The sequence below is a fragment of the Eubalaena glacialis genome, chromosome 3 (genome assembly GCF_028564815.1).
Source record: "Eubalaena glacialis isolate mEubGla1 chromosome 3, mEubGla1.1.hap2.+ XY, whole genome shotgun sequence".
NCBI classification, from domain to species: Eukaryota; Metazoa; Chordata; class Mammalia; order Artiodactyla; family Balaenidae; genus Eubalaena; species Eubalaena glacialis.
The window spans coordinates 141,971,808-141,987,542 of record NC_083718.1 but is presented as its reverse complement, the minus strand read 5'-3'; the positions used below and the strand labels follow the sequence as shown (position 1 = coordinate 141,987,542).

Sequence of the window (15,735 nt, the reverse complement as noted above, 5' to 3'; positions counted from 1 at the left end):
ATTAAACAGAAGTTCTCTAGGGCAGGTCCATTAGCAAGAAGCATCAAGATAGAAGGACTCTCCCATTTGGACATTATGTGATGAAGTTCTTCCATCTAGAAATTGACGTGAAGAATATCTGTCCTTTAGCTATAACCATGTGTCAGGTTCTGAAGTGACCTGATTTAACACTTCACCATGCTACATACCATTGTTTAGCTGTTACAGCTTCTGACCATTTAACTGTAGGACTGTGGCAACTTAAAGCACTAGATATTTTTTAAAGTAAGCAGAGTAGAAAACTATTTTACATTTGATTAAGTGTTTTATCTTGCTGTTCTCCTTCAAATGAACTTTGCACAGTCTGTTTCATGAGGAGCGTGGTTTGCTTTGGCGTGTAAACCCCCAAAGCCAAGTTCCTTTTATTGTTATTGCTTAAGTCATATATTTTTATACAAAACATCTTATTACCTTAGTTTTATTTTAAATCAAAGCAGAGTTTGCAAAAAGTCTATGAATCACACTGAAAGAATGTTAACGAATAGTACCTCTGAATTTCCGGATTTGGGCATTTCTGATCTTAAAGGATATGACTGTAAGCAAAAATATTATGCAAGCTGAGTAAAATTTAGATAAATAAGTACCAGATGGAACTGTAGGGACTTATAAACTATAATGCAAATATTATCCCATTTCCTTAAACCTATATTTTAGTATGAAAAATTATATTCATATTGATAAGTATCAACTTTTTGCTAAATCAGACTTGGCAAAGGAACTCCATTTTAAGTAAATATAAAACAGTTTCTTTTCTGAGCTTGAAGAGAAAGCTTTTCAAAGTCTTAAAATGTGAAACATTTTTATATATTCAGAGCAATTTTTTTTTTTTTTTTTGGCCGCGTGGCTGCACATGGGCTTTCTCTAGTTGCGGCAAGCGGGAGCTACTCTTCGTTGTGGTGTGCGGGCTTCTCATTGCGGTGGCTTCTCTTGTTATGGAACACGGGCTCTAGGCATGCGGGCTTCAGTAATTGTGGCACGTGGGCTCAGTAGTTGTGGCCCATGGGCTCTAGAGCGCAGGATCAGTAGTTGTGGCGCACGGGCTTAGCTGCTCCGCGGCATGTGGGATCTTCCTGGACCAGGGCTCAAACCCGTGTCCCCTGCATTGGCAGGGGGATTCTTAACCACTGCGCCACCAGGGAAGCCCTCAGAGCAATTCTTATATTAGCTGTTTTATTGCTGTGATTTTCATTCCACATTTTAGTTACCTATAAATAGTGTGCAAGAATTTGCAATCCCTGAGTTTGAGTTTTAGGATAGCTTACCTAGTCCATTGCTTTGACACACACACACACACACACACACACACACACAGATTGGTATTATTGCTTCCTGTGTAACTGATCATTTAATCCTTACTTTTTTAAAAAAATTAATTTGTTTATCTTTGGCTGCGTTGGGTCTTCGTTGCTGCGCACGGGCTTTCCCTAGTTGCAGCGAGCGGGGGCTACTCTTCGTTGGGGTGCGCGGGCTTCTCATTGGGGTGGCTTGTCTTTGTTGAGGAGCGCAGGCTCAGTAGTTGTGGCGCACGGGCTTAGTTGCTCCACAGCATGTGGGATCTTCTCAGACCAGGGCTCGAACCCATGTCCCCTGCATTGGCAGGGGGATTCCTAACCACTGCGCCACCAAGGAAGTCCCTAATCCTTACTTTTACTTTTATGTCAAAAGAGCCTCTATGTCTATTGCTGATTTAATGCTTATTTATGTTATCTATAGTTTATTACGTGAGAATATTTCAGTATTCCAAAATTATAGGTACTGAACACTGTGATCCATTTTCCTTCTCTTTGAAGGGTTTGGTAGGTGCAAGTCTTCATGCCCTACCCCAAGCATATTAGAACAGATGAATAAATTGAGATTAGGATATATATAGACTCTTTGTTTCTTTTGTAGCAGAGTTTTATGGGAATTAATTGAAATCTTGACTGTGTTCTGAGATTCTTAGAAAATCTGTGTTGTGAACTCTATTTAAAAGGGAGCAGAATAGAGAATCCAGATTTTAAAAACTGTGATTCCAAGTTTGATAGATAAGTTCTTTTGACTCTTGCTGACTTCCCTTCTATAACTATAGCCCCTTCAGGTTTTCTGAACAGAAACAATTATATATTCAATCTATGAAGTTGGCAAGTAAAACTACATCAATTTGATAAATACTATACTTCTTCTTAAGTAATAATGTTATTGTATTCATGGTGGAAAAGCAGTACATTAAATGTACTCCAAATTATAAAATCGTTAAATGAGAAAAAAATCATCTTAGAACAAAGGAAATAAGATAATTATTGACTACATTCTGCCTCGGGTCCTGCATGTTCTTACGAAATATTGAAAGTAACCTCTTAACCTTTTGCTTCTTATGAATCGATGAGGGTATGCCAAATACTTTTTGCATCAAAGAAGGGGAAAAAAAGTTCTTGGTCTGAAAGTAGGGAAGATTAGCTACTTTGCAACTTGTCTTGGATCATCTTTGCATTTTACCTTTGTAATTGGTTCAAAAAATATAGATCCACAAAACACATTGAGTATAAGCATAATAACACGTGCCACAGCATAAGAAAAATGCATTAATTCTTCCCACCCTGGGTTAATCAACCCACTGCCTCAGTGTACCAAGGATAGCCGAGAGCTGCCTTTGTCCACATGAGTCCTGCCATCTCTATTACAGATAGCATATGTCTGCATTTCTACCTTTATCAGCTTTCACATTAGGTTTCCCAGTTTTGTTGTAGTGAAGTAACACCAGGGAAAAGCAACAGGAGGAAGTACAGTCAGTTCTTATTCATGGTAATTATGTTCTATAAAGTTTCAGCAAACACTGAATTAGTGAATACTAAACCATTGCTTCTAGAGGAAAGACGGGGTTAGATTCCTCCTCCAAACCTCTGGTCACAACATTTTTAACCGATGAGAAATATATAACCTTGTTTTATGTGTGTTTCTGATTAAAGATACTTTATTCAGTACATATTGTTAATTCATTAACATTGAATGGCCAACAGCTCTATAACTCATAATCGAATGAAGGTTGTCTAACACGTGTAATTTCTCGGTTAGGCACATATCAGCACAAAAATGTGAAACATGTGGAACTAAGAAGACCCATTAAGGGAAGCTTGTTTCCAGTATGAGAGCTGAAACAAGAAAGCATAATGTTGCCTTGTTCTACCTCAGCTAGGAACAAGTGAATCAAGCAACTCAAAATTTTCACCACTCTGCTCATGTCCTCAAATTACCATGAATGCACCAAGAGCATTGATTTGGGGAAGCAGGGGAATTTGCAAATACGGAATCCACAAACAATATGTTTCAACTTGATTGAAACAGAAGAATCAAAATATTTGGGAACAGGACTCTTGTAGTCTGGTTTACATCTTGTTGGCATTTGGATGGTCCATTGGACTTAGCCCTGAACAGTCCATGACTTGAGAAAAAATAACCTAAAATATCCTTGTTGCATAATCTTTCTTGAAAAGAAGCAATCAGTTATATTGTAGGATCAGCATTTTAACAGGAAAATTAGAAATTAAAAAAATGGACCAAGACTGGTGTCATTCATCCTTGGAGTTGTGAATTTTGATCACTCTGATATATATGTATTCCTTCCTTTATGTGCCAGATGTGCCTCTTAAACCTTAGACAAATATGTATTGGGAGCCCTTGTTAGCAGTTATTTAACATCTCTTTGACACTTTGTTTGACATTGCATATATAATCTTATTTCATCCTCAAACTCTAACAGGTAGGATTTCTGAGCTCCGTTTTACAGAGACAGAAACACTGGTTCAGACAGGTTAATTAACTTAGTAGAAATATCACAAACCTATGATAAGTGGCAGAGCTAAAATCTGAACACAGGTTTATGTGGCCATAGCCAGTACCATTCCCACCATGTGTTGCTGCCTTCCATTGTTGACAGGCTGGAAGATTCCTCTGGCTGACTTGATAAAGTCTGTAGTAGATTTAAATTGACCATAAATTTTGTGCAGCTTTTTCAGATTCCTCGAATCTGAGCTGACCCATTGACTTGCTTTGACCAATAGTAGTGACAGGGGCATTGTGTGGCTTCAAGAGGCCTTACAGCTTAGCTCTTGTCCTCTTGAAATACTGCCACCTTGAGAACAAGCCGGGAGTGGTCTCCTGGAGGATGACATACACCATACGGAGAGAGCACTTGGAGGGAGAGGGACCCAGCCATCCCAGCTGAGGCCCCCGCCAACCTAACTGCAACCTCACAGGAGAGCCCAACTGACACAACGTAGAGCGCAAGAACTGCCCCGCTGAGCCCAGCCCAAAGTGCCACCCTACAGAATTATGAACAAACAAATGGTTAGCTTTCGTTTTAAGCCACTACGTTTTGCAGCAAAAGATAATTAATACTGTCCGACCCAGCCCCCATATCTTTCTGATCTCTCTTAGCCTATGAGAGTTGCGATTCCTCTGGTCTCATTTAGAAGGAGGTCTTGGGCTTCCCTGGTGGCACAGTGGTTAGGAACCCGCCTGACAATGCAGGGGACACGGGTTCGAGCCCTGGTCGGGGAAGATCCCACGTGCTGCGGAGCAACTAAGCCCGTGCGCCACAACTCCTGAGCCTGCGCTCTAGAGCCTGCGAGCCACAACTACTGAACCCGTGTGCCACAACTACTGAAGCCCGCGCGCCTAGAGCTCGTGCTCCACAACGAGAGAAGCCACTGAAATGAGAACCCCACACACCGCAATGAAGAGTAGCCCCCGCTCACCACAACTAGAGAAAGCCCACACAGGAACGAAGACCTAACGCAGCCAAAGATAAATAAGTAAAATAAATTAAAAAAAAAAAATAGAAGGAGGTCTTATTCCTAGGCAGGGCCTAAGCATCTGTGTAAAACAGAGGCTTTCTCTGCTTTGCTCTGCACACGGTATGGGTTCATCAAGGTCTAAAGTTTCGGAGCTAGAATGACTTTAGAAGTCACATAGTTCAGCTCTGTGCTTTACTGATGATGATAAGTATCATGAACAAAGGGGTTCATGCAGAACCACTTGCAGAATTGGCTACTGCAGAGCTGTCAGAAAATTTATCTCCTCTCACTCCTAGTTCTGGGTCCTTCTTCCACACCCTACTGCCTTTTTTTTTTTCAAACCACTTTTTGCATCAAAGTGCAAATCACATTCTGATTGAAATATAATAGGGAAGCTAGGTTTTTAAAGATGTGGTCACAAAGGATTTGGGATAGAACAAAAAACATATTCTAAGACACTCCTCCATTTATTTATATAAATACAGTTTGGAGCCCTTCAACTTTGCTTAAAGTGAGATATACTTTAGCAGTTGTAACCCACACTTTCTTTTTAAACTGTCTAATGGCAGTAGACATCACAAATCAGTAACTTAATACATCTACATGTGTTTTTCAGCGTAGAGTTGAATGTAGTTTTGGTTTGCACATTTTACTACCCCCACTGTATTATCACCTCTCATTGGTTTGGCTTTCCTGCTGAGAAAGTGGTCTACTGTATAGAAGACATGTCTGTATGATTTCTGAGCAGTGACAGCCATAGAGGGGAACTTCATTAAATGATGTTTAAAAGTAGCATTAATCCTGTAAGGCTGCAGATCTGAACCACAGTTTCTTCCACAGGGACAAAAAATGCCCATTTTATATATAACATTTTAAATTCTTCTTTTAGTCCTCATAGGTCTTTCTTGTTAGGAGGGATTTTTTTTCCTGTAAAGCAGGAAAAAAGGATGTAACACTCTTTTTGCATCATCAGTAAATATGTTTTCTACCTAAATGTGAAATTTAATGTGAAACTTTTATGTGGTTAAAATGTCCCTTATGAGTGGGTGTGGGGGCTTTTATGAGTATGACAAAAATTGGATTTAATTCCAGAGCAATCCAAATTAAGTAAAATGTGCCTTCAAGCAGTAAAATTTAGCCATATATACATAGTCCTTTATAATAATGTCTATTATACAATTCTTTATCAAAGTTTTGCCCTAAAATGCTTGTTAAAACAATCCACTGAATATCTAGAAATGAAAACTATAAATTCTCTTTCTATGGAAATAGTTCACCCACACTGCTTATTGGTATCCTTCGGTCCACAGGAGATCCTTAGTTAATTTTTCTAACACATGGCTTCTTTAAGTGTTATAAGCCTATTGTGACAGCAATAAAATTTCCTTTTGCTGAATGATTGGTGTGTTTATGAGTTACTTTATCTACTTGTTGGCAGCTTGAACAGTAAAGAAAATGGTGATTGATGGGCTAAAGTGTCTGATGACTCTGACACTGTCTAAGGATACATTACCATGTGTTGTGAAATTCTTTTCCAGCAATTCAGAGTTTAAATTCCCCTGGAGGTGTTTGTGATTTTTGTGGGGCTCCATGATAATTAATCCCTCATACTTGGCCTTTTAAAATTGCTCTCCAAGCTAAAGTAAATCCTCTGGAAATTCAGATGGATTTAATATCCATGTGTGATGGGTACTTTGGTTGTATATCACTTTTACCATCAGAAACTTGTTTGGGTTAGGGTAAGATTATGACATACTAACCCTGCCAGCTTCCTCTTTCTGGGTCATTTTGATGCCTTTTTCTATCTCCAGCGAATTTCTTGATGATCATTTAGCAAACATTTATTGAGCAGGATACATGAGCAAACACGTATCCTGCTCAGCACCAGGATACAAGGAGGAGTTGGGAACAGTTCCTGTCTGGAAGGGTTCCACTGAGGGCAGGAGGTGGTATAGGAGCTAGATCCATGAACAAGCTATCGTGATACTGTGAGTTCAATAATGCTAAGATATAGTAGTGACCCACAGACAGGTTGATCCACTCTACCAGGGAAGAGAGTCAAAGAAGGTTTCATAGAAGAGGTGATGCTTACCTGGCTCCAGTAGAATTTCATGAAACAAAGTAGGTAGCAGATAAAAGAAGGCACGACCTTCAAGTATTTGGTGCCCTTAGTACTTTCCAAATATAGATATATAGACTAACTCTATAAAAATACACAAGAAACTTAATACTGTATGTTTCTGATTAGGGAAATTGAGTGAAGGACAGGTGCTGGTGAGAAACTTCTCAGTGTATACTGTTTTGAGTCTAATACCATGTGCATATTTTATCTATATTTTAAAATAAATAAATACTTATTCTTTTAGGAATGGGGACATTAAGACAGTGGTTCCTTAAACAATATGATGAATTGGCTAGCCAGCTACTTCTTCCTGGCTCTCTGTTTTTTTTTACTGTTGTCCTTAATTGTGGAATAAAGAAATTTTTTTCAAGTTAAACATGTTTCAGATATAGACTGGTGAGGGAGAAGTTTTTAAGCAGAAGATTTCCCTACATCTCTGAAATCCTGCCTTACCCTTCTGCTTAGGGAAAACCCATTGTTTGAGAAACTCTCCAACTCACTGATCAAATTCTTCTCTGGCTCTAGAGTTGGCAAGTCAAATGAGTAATTTAGAGTTTCTAGGGGACACTATTGGTCTTACCTCAGGCAGTAAGTAAACAGACCATCTTACTCAAATTCCTATTGTCCCAGTGAAAGTCACACAACTACCAAGAGGAAATTACTTTTTTATTATATGTCAGTCTTGTTCATCTATAAATGATTCTCAGGTCTGCCATTAGGAGAAATTAATCTGTTTTCTTGGATTGAACACTTTTTATTTTAAACATCAATTTATCACTAGTATATAATGTTGTTCTATTTCTGCTCCTGTAGAAAAAAATCATTCAGTGAATCATATGGGTACACAGAAAGAGGACCGAAAAGGTGAAAGGAAGGAAAGAAGGAGATAAGAATAACAAGTGGAATTAAGAAAGACTTTATGTCGGGTGGGGAGAGGGCCTCCCCATCATGCTTTGTGTCGTGCAAACCCCTAATCAGGTACCAACACTAGCAACTGAGACCCATAGATCATCACCCCACCTCTAAAGCCTAAGGCTTCAATTTTTACTTCAACTGTTGTCTGTTCACTGTCTATAAAATGATCGGCTCATGCCCTCAAGGTTTTTGCTGTGGAGCTGAGGAGACAGTATTTCAACAGAATTGATGCCATATGGAAAATCCCAAGTTTTATTTTGCACTTGTCTTTATACAAGTGCAAAATAAAATATTTAAAGCAGATGAGAAGCTTGCAATAGTGATAGGAACACAGGCTTTGGTGTTAAACAGCCCCAAGCTGGAAATTCATCTTTTCTACTTAGTAGCTGCAAAGACCTGGTCAAATCTGACCCTTCTGAACCTCCTTTTCCCTAACTGTACATGAGACTAGTAACACTGAACTTGCTTAGTTGTTATGAGGACTAAATGGCACAAATGGGAAGTATGTGGCCTCTTTGGCACAGAGATGTTAAATAAGTGAGGTGTTATCGCTTCCTTACTATCTGCTGGCATTGTACATGAAGCTTTACGTGTAGATAACATTGTTAGAACCATATAAAGATGGGGAAGCTGAGAGGCTAACAGTCTTCCCATGGCCAGAAGTAGCAGGGCCAGGATTTGGACTGAGAAGTCTGACTCCAGAAGCCTAGCTCATAATCATTTGTCTCTACAGCCTCTGTTCAGCATAAGCCAGCAACCCACCCACAGGGAAATGATTAATAGATTGCTTCTAGAAGAGACGCGTTTTAAAAGAAGTCATTGGTACTGGTAGACAGAGTCACTGAGTTATCCAGGGTGGAGTGTTATTTAAATACACAAAGATATGAAGGTGGGAGGGAGTTGGTGGAGGAGAAGGCACTCAAAACTGTGCCAACAAGCAGCTTTTTTTAAAAAAGATTTATTATTTATTTCTTTATTTAATTTATTTTTGGCTGCGTCGGGTCTTAGTTGCTGCGCGTGAGATCTTCGTTGGGGTACACGGCATCTTTCCTTGCGGCATGCGGGCTCTTCGTTATCGTGCGTGAGCTCTTCACTGTGGTGCGCGAGTTTCTCTCTAGTTGTGGCATACCGGTGTTCTCTTCTCTAGTTGTGGTGTGCAGGCTCCAGGGTGTGTGGGCTCTGTAGTTTATGGCACGTGGGCTCTAGTTGAGGCATGTATGCTCAGTAGTTGTGGCACGCAGGCTTAGTTGCCCTGCGGCATGTGGGATCTTAGTTCCCCAACCAGGGATGAACCGGCATCCCCTGCATTGTAAGGCAGATACTTTATCACTGGACCACCAGGGAAGCCCCTAACAAGCAACTTTGCTTGAATAAATAGCTCAAGAGCATTAAAATTAGGAGGATACAATGAGCAGATGAGAATCATGTGTATAATCAACTCCAAATTTTTATTTGAAATAATAAAGGTCAGTCTTTCATCAATGACCCACTATTTCATCTAATCGCAATTTTTTTCAAAGCAAGAAAGAAGTAAAATTTTAATATAGCCTTGTCAAATAGATGTCTAAGATATCCCAAACCAGTGTCTATTTTACTATTCTGTTCTATGCTATGAACTATGTAAGTTTTGAAAAATAAATCTTTTTTCTTTTCCCAATTCACTAGCCCACATTTCTAATTTGGTCCCTACCTCGCACCTCTATCACCCCCAGTTAATGCAACTGTCCAGAACCACAGTTTCATAGAGCACTTTGGGCACACGAGGGCACATGGTAAGAAATGTGACCTTTTTCTATTGACAGGTCAGAGTGCCTCACATTTTCTTGTATTTTCACTGATGACTTTAAGAGAAACCACAAATGTAGTCGAGTAAAAGGAAAGAAAGAAATGGAGTTTTCCATCTAGAAAGACTCATGGACCAAAAACAGATCATTGGCAGTGAATTCAGCATTTATTTGAGCCTATTAACAGTATATTTATTTTATGTATGATAGTTCATTGAGCACCCAGAAAGTATCTAAGAGTTTTGGATTCAGGCTACTTTTACTGATTAAAAACTCCAGTGGGTCTTTTTCTTCCCTTTGAGTATGAACGAAGAGAAATTTCCCATTTGACTTTTGTAATGTTCCAAGATCAAAGGAGTTTATGCTGAAAATTCAGCTCTGTAAAAGCCATGTGTAGCATAAGTTCAGTCTGACTCTCCCAAATACAGTGAAAACGGGGCATTTGGCCACCAAGCTTTGAAAACCAGCATTACAGAGGGTGTAACCTGGAGCTTGCATTAATTTCTCCCTGAACTAGCTTCATGAAAATGGCCCTTAGTGTCATCTTGGCAGTGTTGTTGGGATCGCCTGAAGCCACTGACCCAGCAAATTTCCTTGAAATCATTCCCCTGAAACAGTGCAGAGAAACAAACTCTTGGCAGTATAAATGCTCCCTGGGTCTGGAAATTTCATAAGTCAGCGTTAAAACAAAGAATGGTCTAAAATCTATTGCTGGTACAGAATCTGAAATGTAAATTGTCTGGATCAAGGAACCTTTCCCGGTTCTTGCGGGGCTGCCTCTCTAATTGCTATAATAATAAAGAATGTTTTCAGAGGTGTGTGGTGATAAAATGAAAGCATTTATTATTGGGAAGATATTTGGAATCCAGATGGGTCTGGTTAAAGACCTCTGATTTTCTTTGGTTGCTTCTCTACTAGAGCATTTGTACAGGAAACTTTTTTTTTGAAAAGTGGGTTTGGTTTGGAGGTCTTTACCTATCTTATATTTTTGCAAGAAATATTTCATTTATTTACTTCAAGTCAATTTAATTCTAATTCTGAGACTCCACGCTTTTGGACTGAGGTGGAATCAACCTCAGTCATTTTGGAGGTCCATTGGCTCTCAGGGTTCTGGTTCTGTCACAAAGCTCCCCAACACTGGGGCCCCTGTGGTCATTGTCATCAGTCCCCCCTGGTAATCACCAAGCCCATGCTTACCCAGGCCTGCATGATCTCTTCACGTCCGGAAGTCCTGCCGCTTCCAGGCTCCAATGCTTGGGACTCAGGACTTCTTTCAAGGTGGGATCCATTACGCCTGTAGGCCGCAGCCCTTGACCACTGTCTGCAGGGTCTTGCAACCTGTGTGTGGGCTGGAGGGGCAGGGAATGGGAGGGCACTGGGCAGTGCAGGGCTCAAATCCTCACTTCTCAGGGACCCACAGATCTCTGTTTCTAGTCTCCATTTAAAAGCGCTTTTCCTCTCCAGTGGCCCGCCAAGACACCTAGCACCTCCATTAACCACCATCATTTCCGAGCCCTTCAGTTTTATAAGCAGCAGAAAGAACCAATGACTTCTGGTTGCTTCGGTTTTCAGTTCCACAAAAATCCCTGAGGCAAGGGATTTCAAAGCTTGACTTCTTGTTCAGCATTGGGGGAGGCGGGAAGTGGGGGGGAGGAAAATTGTATGAACGTACACAATTGAATATTTTTAAAGTAGTCTCACCAAAACATATAAATAATTAGGTGTCCGGGAGTAAATTGTTTGGAGGAATCCTGAGGAAACTGTTGGTGGTGGTTGTCTCTGGGGAGTAGGACTAAGGGCGGGTGCAGGAGGCAGTCTCTTTGCATGGTCTACTACACCCTGTGGTTTTGCTTGAGTCCTTTATGTTGGTACTTGTTGTTTTCATGATGATAAAAAATTTAAGTTTATTAAGTCAAAGGAAAACAAAAATTTTTAGTTCAGTAACCACGAAACACTTTCCTCAACCAAACCTTACCTACCTTAACTACTGTCCTGCTTCTATGGCTCAGAATCCTGAGTTCAGGAGTTAATTTGCCCAAGATTACACAATGGCAGAGTCAGGATTTGAAACCACAGTGTCTTACACTTAGGTCTGTGAATGCCCTTTCCCCTACTCCATGCTCTGTCCTCCAGGGCCAGTTCATTCCCCTAAGTTCTTATTTTTTCATTGCCCAAGTAATGAGGCCTGACAAACCCCCTTCATCAGGCCACACTTCTATGCCAAATCCTTGAATACCAATAAATACCTGAAAACATGTTTCAAAATATACCATAAAATGTAAATAAGAATGAGACATCGTTCACCTCAAGTTTATACACAGCAGCAGTGTACACAGTTAACAGTAAAACACATGGGGGAAGTTTAACTTGAAATATTAGGCAAAACCAGTCCTAAAAGAATGAAATAATAAACTTAGGAAAAATTGATTATACCTCTCAATATACCAAAACTGTGTATTTTGTTTAGGTCAAATAAAATATGACTTTATTAACAAATAGCAAATTATGGGTTGCTGCCTATGGTTTGGTTGTTGGCTTAAGGAAGCATTTATGGTTGTTAAAAATTAATAAGAATTTGTTTTTTATAGGATGCTATAGTTATACATGAAGTCTATGAAGAAGGGGCAGCAGCCCGAGATGGAAGACTTTGGGCTGGTGACCAGATATTAGAGGTATGTGATTATGAATTCTATTTTATACCAACAAATATGGTTCCTTTAGTGACCTTGATCCACAGTCAGTTTACCTAATCACTGTCTTCTACTCAACTATATCCTTATTATTTCTTTCCCAGTGTAACAAAACATGTACTTTATTCTTTTTTCTTTTTTTGATGTACATCAAATAACTGTCATTAGAATCATGACAGATTACCAACCTAAATCTGTCTGTGAAAACTTTCTTTAATTAAAGGGGAAAGTACAACTAAAGGTTCTATAATCAAGTGAAACTGTATAGTATTTCAATTTGATTTTTTTGCCTCTCCACCTTACTAAATTCCCTTCTAAAAACACATACGTATACACACACACATAAACATGCACACCTGATATTTTAAAAGACTTTATTGCAGCCTTAAGTATTATTATTTTCTTATCCCTAATAAGTATATTTATGTCAAATGGAGGTCCACGCCATGGTACCTTTGTTTCCTAGCTGATGAAAACGTAGACTCTTCTTCCTTTAGGTGGTATATGGTACTTATTAAAAATTGAAATGCTTAACTTGCCTCTTTTAAAAGGACTCTCATTTAGCAAAGGTGTTAAAGCCTTTTAAAAAGAGCCAACACAGGCAGTGTCTGAACTAGGAAACGGATGAATGGAAAGTCAATGCCAGGCATTCTGGTAGGTGGAACTAAAGAGCTTTTTCAATGGTGTGAAACCTTTAGGCAACATTTATTTCTTTCATTGGATGAATTTAATTGAATAGTTAACATTTTATGGTGGGCATGTGCATTTTTGCTTTGCAGCTTTAATGTAGCACATTATGAATGACATCATAGAATTTTATTTTTCCCTTTGGTGGTTCAAGTCTGCCTCCCAAGATGAAACCAGAGTTATAATTAAAGGTAGAAAACATAGGCAAGAAGGGGTTAAAGGAGAGGCCAAGCTGAGTGCAAATTAAATTCAGGGCAAGTTATAGGGTTTCTCTGCAGGCCTTTACTGTGCTTCATCATTGGATTAGGACATATTCCCAGTGCATTCATTAAGGTGCAAGTGTATGAGGTTAGAAAAATAAATGTAGCCTCTTTGGGAATTGACTTGACTGTTTTAGCATACAACACCATTTTTTAGTGGTCAGGAGTTTTGAGGGGGTTTTTTTCCTCCCTAGATTTTCTAATTAACTGGTGCCATCATAATTGGCTTTACAGAGGAATAGATTGAATATTCAGAAGAGTACAGATGCATACATGTCTTGATAGTTAACATAATTTGTAAGCCCACAAATTTTTCTGTAATGGACACGTGGAACTAAATCTAATATGTGCATTTCTTGTTTATGGCGATGGTTGCACAGGTATAAATTCACATAAATTCACAGTATGAATCTTTAAATATGTAGTGTTTATTTTATAGCAGTTATACCTCAATAAAAGAAAAAATTTTAATTTATCTATCTGTATTGAATAGACCCTCAGCTGTAGCTGCTGTCTTCCATAAAATATATTCGTGTATAAGTGAACACTCAGGACAGATAAGCATGAAGAAAGCAAATTTGTTTTAACTGCAAGGAGAATTTGAAAGGTCAACTAAACCATTTCCTGGCATCTGGCCGAATTTATTACCCAGTGTGGATGGATGGTCTACACTTCTCATTAAATATAGCCAGACAGGCTCTTCTCTTACCCCAGACAGGATCTTGTCCACAAAAGCATACTGTGTGTTTAGTTAAGAAATGTAGCTCTCAGGTTGGTCAAGGAACATGTTTCCCTTCTAAGCAGCTTTAGATTCCACATTTGAACTTGTTCCAATTGTGGCTGCTGTGCACAGATGCGTAATGAGGCATAGTCAGCCTGGGGCCTGCAGGTTGCCTCGAGAAGAAGACAGGCCAGCTTTGGTGATACATTTTGAGACTGTACTTTTTCCAAACAATGGCTTTTCTGCTCATGAGAGTCCTCTGCATGGTGCAGGCTGGCCTTCCATGGTTTTATACTATCCTCGTGTTAAATGAGGACACGCCAGGTTTTGCTTACAAAGATATAGTCAAATAATTTTTTAGCCTGGTAAGATTTATGATTCTGTGATTAACATGGACTGTCTTCTTTCTGGTTCTTTTTTAAGGTTCAGTCCCTCCTCTTACCCTACACCTATTCCCATTATCCCCGTCTGTTTTTGTGCAAGTGGGAGCAGAAAGAGTAGAGGACTAATGCCTGGTTTTCCCTGAGGGATAAAATAATGAGGAACTGCTGCCCTAGTTTAGTTATTCTTTCCTTCCAAAGCAGCAGTTCACCCATTTCCCTGAATGCCTGTCCTCCCCAAGGGACATGATATACTCCCATTGACAACTGGGGCTCCCTATGGCCCTTCTCAAATAGGGAACCCTGCTATTACCACTCCTACCCCTCTACAATCAATGTTCTAAATAATGCATCTAGTGCTTATGTAAGACACTTAAGGTAATACATCACTGCACAATATTCTAGCCACACAGCAATATTCCTCTTACAATTATTGGTGCATTTAATGGTGTCTCTTGATAAGCAGAGGAGAAAATGAAAACTGTGAACTTGGAACAGATCACTTTGATTTGAGCAGACATCTTGATGCTGGCATTTAGTGTGAATTGCTTTTGTAATATTAGAGTTAATGACAATGCTTTTAATTAAAAGCATAATTTGTTAGGGCCTTTCAAAGGGTATTTTAGAGGCTTAGAGAATTCACCTTCAATCATGGAGGTAACTTTTTTTCAGTTGAGTAGCAGAAGTGGTCTTGTGTGCCATCTATTGGAATACAGGAAAATAATCAGCTCAGACCACATTTTCTGGAGACTCTTTTCCCCTTTGTCTGTGGGTTTACCTCACAAACAGTGAAAGTGCATTCGTGGGTCTGAAGTGCATTCGTGGGCCTAAAGTAACAGTGAATGCTGGCACTGAGAAAATACAGCCCTGACTGCAGTTACTTCAATTCCTTTTAAAAATATCAATTCCTAACTTCTGTCAAGCTTAACTGTATGCCAAGCCCTGTGCCGAATGTACTACAGGGTTTATTTCATTTAATCCTCACAACACTACATGGATATTATGATTATTGTTATTATTATTATCTCCAATTTGTGGAAGACAGAGTTGAAGCTGGCCTTGAGTAATCTATGTAAGGTTTCACATAGTAAGTTAAAATCAGCACTCAAACCGAATTCCATCTATATCCAAAACCCCTGCTTAAACACTGTTATTCTGGGTGTAGTTAATCTAAGTGAGTTCACAGACCCACCAAGATATACCAGAAAAGAAAAAGCAGCTTGAAAATTAGGCTTTTAAACAATTTCTTGACTCATAGCGTCAGCTTTAAATAATAGCTCAGAAGTCACCACCTCCAAGAAGGGCTCATTCTTCTCTTCTCCCTTCTCTGTAACCATTCTTTATGCATGAGTCCTGAGTCTTTGG

The 15,735-nt window shown here is 39.3% G+C and overlaps 1 protein-coding gene across 5 annotated transcripts in view; it reads left to right on the top strand.

Annotated features, from left to right (window-relative positions):
• Positions 1 to 15,735, top strand: part of PATJ (PATJ crumbs cell polarity complex component) — a 350,262-nt gene that overhangs the window by 292,298 nt on the left and 42,229 nt on the right. For all 5 annotated transcript variants that reach the window (XM_061184132.1, XM_061184131.1, XM_061184130.1 and 2 more), the window contains one exon: positions 12,221 to 12,304. In XM_061184132.1, coding sequence (XP_061040115.1) covers positions 12,221 to 12,304 — 84 coding nt within the window. The remainder of the gene's footprint in view (positions 1 to 12,220; positions 12,305 to 15,735) is intronic.